Raw genomic sequence first — 2,047 nt, 5'->3', positions numbered from 1 at the left:
AGAGAGAGAGAGAGGAAAATAACAAAAGATTGTTATTTCTGTTGTGTTCAGGTTCCAAAGACTTTGGGACGAGGAAGTCGCCCATGTGGGTCTAGAGGAGGCATCTCTTCCTGCAGTGGTCATGCGTTTCCAGAAGACAAGATTTATAGTGTCATTCTTCATCTCTGTCCTGTTTGCTTTCGGAGCATTTGTTGGTCCGGTATGTAAAATGGCTTAGCATTACACAGCATCATTCTGTTGAAAAATGAATAAAACATATTACTTTCATATTCCTTATAGTGCTCTATATTTTATATTGAAGGTGATACCCTTTTGAGGGTCCCACTTGCAAAAATGTGGTAGCAACTGTATATTTTTATATATAAATAACCCCATTTATACTTTTTTTGTGAGAAAAAATTAAGCCTGCTATTGTAAAGTTGTTTATTAAATTAAATAATTTATATTGTCACTGTACTAAAGCCAAATTATCTATGAAGTAGAATGAAGTAGTTCTAACTCAATTTTGATTTCTTATAAACTATGTTTTTAAAAAAAATCTGCCTTCTAGTCTATTTTAGTGCATGAAATCCTGAGCTACATTGAGCAGCCTGAGTCATCTACACTGTTGTATGGCATCGGTTTGTGTGTGGCCCTGTACTTGAGTGAATTTAGCAAGGCACTTTTTTCATGGCTCCTGTGGGCTGTGAATTTGCGCACCGCTGTGAAAATGAAGGGAGCTTTCTCAATGCTCGCTTTCAAGAAAATCATCTCTCTCAGGAGTCTAACCAGCATTAGTATAGGAGAGGTAAGCTATTGATTGTTGATTCAGCAGTGAATATGGTCCTTTTATCGTTTGTAGAATCTATTTATTGGTTATTTGATATGGAATTTATTTGTGTTTATTTACCCTCTTTTACCAATCACTTTTTAATTAATTAAATGATATACAATACAAATAGAGCTTGTTGTGTTCATGCTTTGGTGTAGACGATAAACGTGTTGACGAGTGATGGCTATCGGATGTTTGAAGCAATCATGTTTGGAACGTTTCTGCTGTGTGTTCCGTTCCTGCTGATCATATGTATTATATATGCCTGCATCATTCTGGGATACACAGCGCTTATTGGAATTCTGGTATACTTGATCTTCCTACCAATACAGGTGTGCTGGTCTCTTCTGTACTGTGTTTTTAATATTTACTCATCTCAGTAATATTTTGTTGATTTTTCCCTGTGTGTCTGTATGTGTGCACTGTAGTTCTCAATTGCCAGACTGATTGGTGTGTTTAGAAGACGGGCTGTATCTGTGACAGACAGACGTGTTCGCACAATGAATGAGGTTCTGACCTGCATCAAACTCATTAAGATGTATGCGTGGGAGGAGTCTTTTGAGAAAACAGTCACAGGTTGTCCATCCATCCGTTTTTTATTATTTACGCATGACTCTGAAATGAAGTATTTTCTCTCATCCATTCTTACCTTATTTTTTAAAACCTAGATATCAGGAAAAGTGAGAAGTTGCTATTACAAAAGGCTGGTTATGTTCAGAGTTTAAACACTTCCTTTACAACGATAGTTCACACACTAGCAACCATCCTCACCTTCATTGTCCACACTGCACTGAAATTGCCTCTTCAACCTTCTTCTGTGAGTGCAAAAAAACAAAAATATGATTATATTCTGCTAAATGAATAAATGTGCACTACCAGTCAAAACGTTTGGGGTCAGAGGGTCAGAAAGAAATTAATACTTTATTTAGTTTTTTTATTCTGTTTTAAATAAATAAATTATTTTGAACTTTATATTCATCAAAGAATTCTGAGAAATATGTATCTCAGTTTTCACAAAACTATTAAGCAGTACAGCTGTTATTCAACATGTTACTTGAACGCCAACTCATTAAATTAGAATGATTTCTGAAGGACCATGTGACGCTGACTGGAGTAATGTAGAGTAAACTGCTTGCCATCACAGGAATAAATTACATTTTAAAATATATTTCAATAGTTAATAAAAAAGTTTTTACTGTTATATTTTTATTGTATATTTGTTTTACTGTATTTTGA

The 2,047-nt window shown here is 34.8% G+C and overlaps 1 protein-coding gene across 1 annotated transcript in view; it reads left to right on the top strand.

Moving 5' to 3' along the window:
* LOC107576370 (multidrug resistance-associated protein 9-like) overlaps nucleotides 1–2,047 on the top strand; it is a 12,886-nt gene that overhangs the window by 3,290 nt on the left and 7,549 nt on the right. The window contains exons 2-6 of the mRNA XM_016262561.1: nucleotides 52–199; nucleotides 551–787; nucleotides 970–1,143; nucleotides 1,240–1,387; nucleotides 1,480–1,628. Of these exons, the coding sequence (XP_016118047.1) occupies nucleotides 52–199; nucleotides 551–787; nucleotides 970–1,143; nucleotides 1,240–1,387; nucleotides 1,480–1,628 (856 nt within the window). The remainder of the gene's footprint in view (nucleotides 1–51; nucleotides 200–550; nucleotides 788–969; nucleotides 1,144–1,239; nucleotides 1,388–1,479; nucleotides 1,629–2,047) is intronic.

This window comes from Sinocyclocheilus grahami, unplaced genomic scaffold (genome assembly GCF_001515645.1).
Source record: "Sinocyclocheilus grahami isolate Dianchi unplaced genomic scaffold, SAMN03320097.WGS_v1.1 scaffold3599.1, whole genome shotgun sequence".
Classification (NCBI taxonomy): domain Eukaryota; kingdom Metazoa; phylum Chordata; class Actinopteri; order Cypriniformes; family Cyprinidae; genus Sinocyclocheilus; species Sinocyclocheilus grahami.
This window is presented reverse-complemented; position numbering and strand designations above follow the sequence as displayed.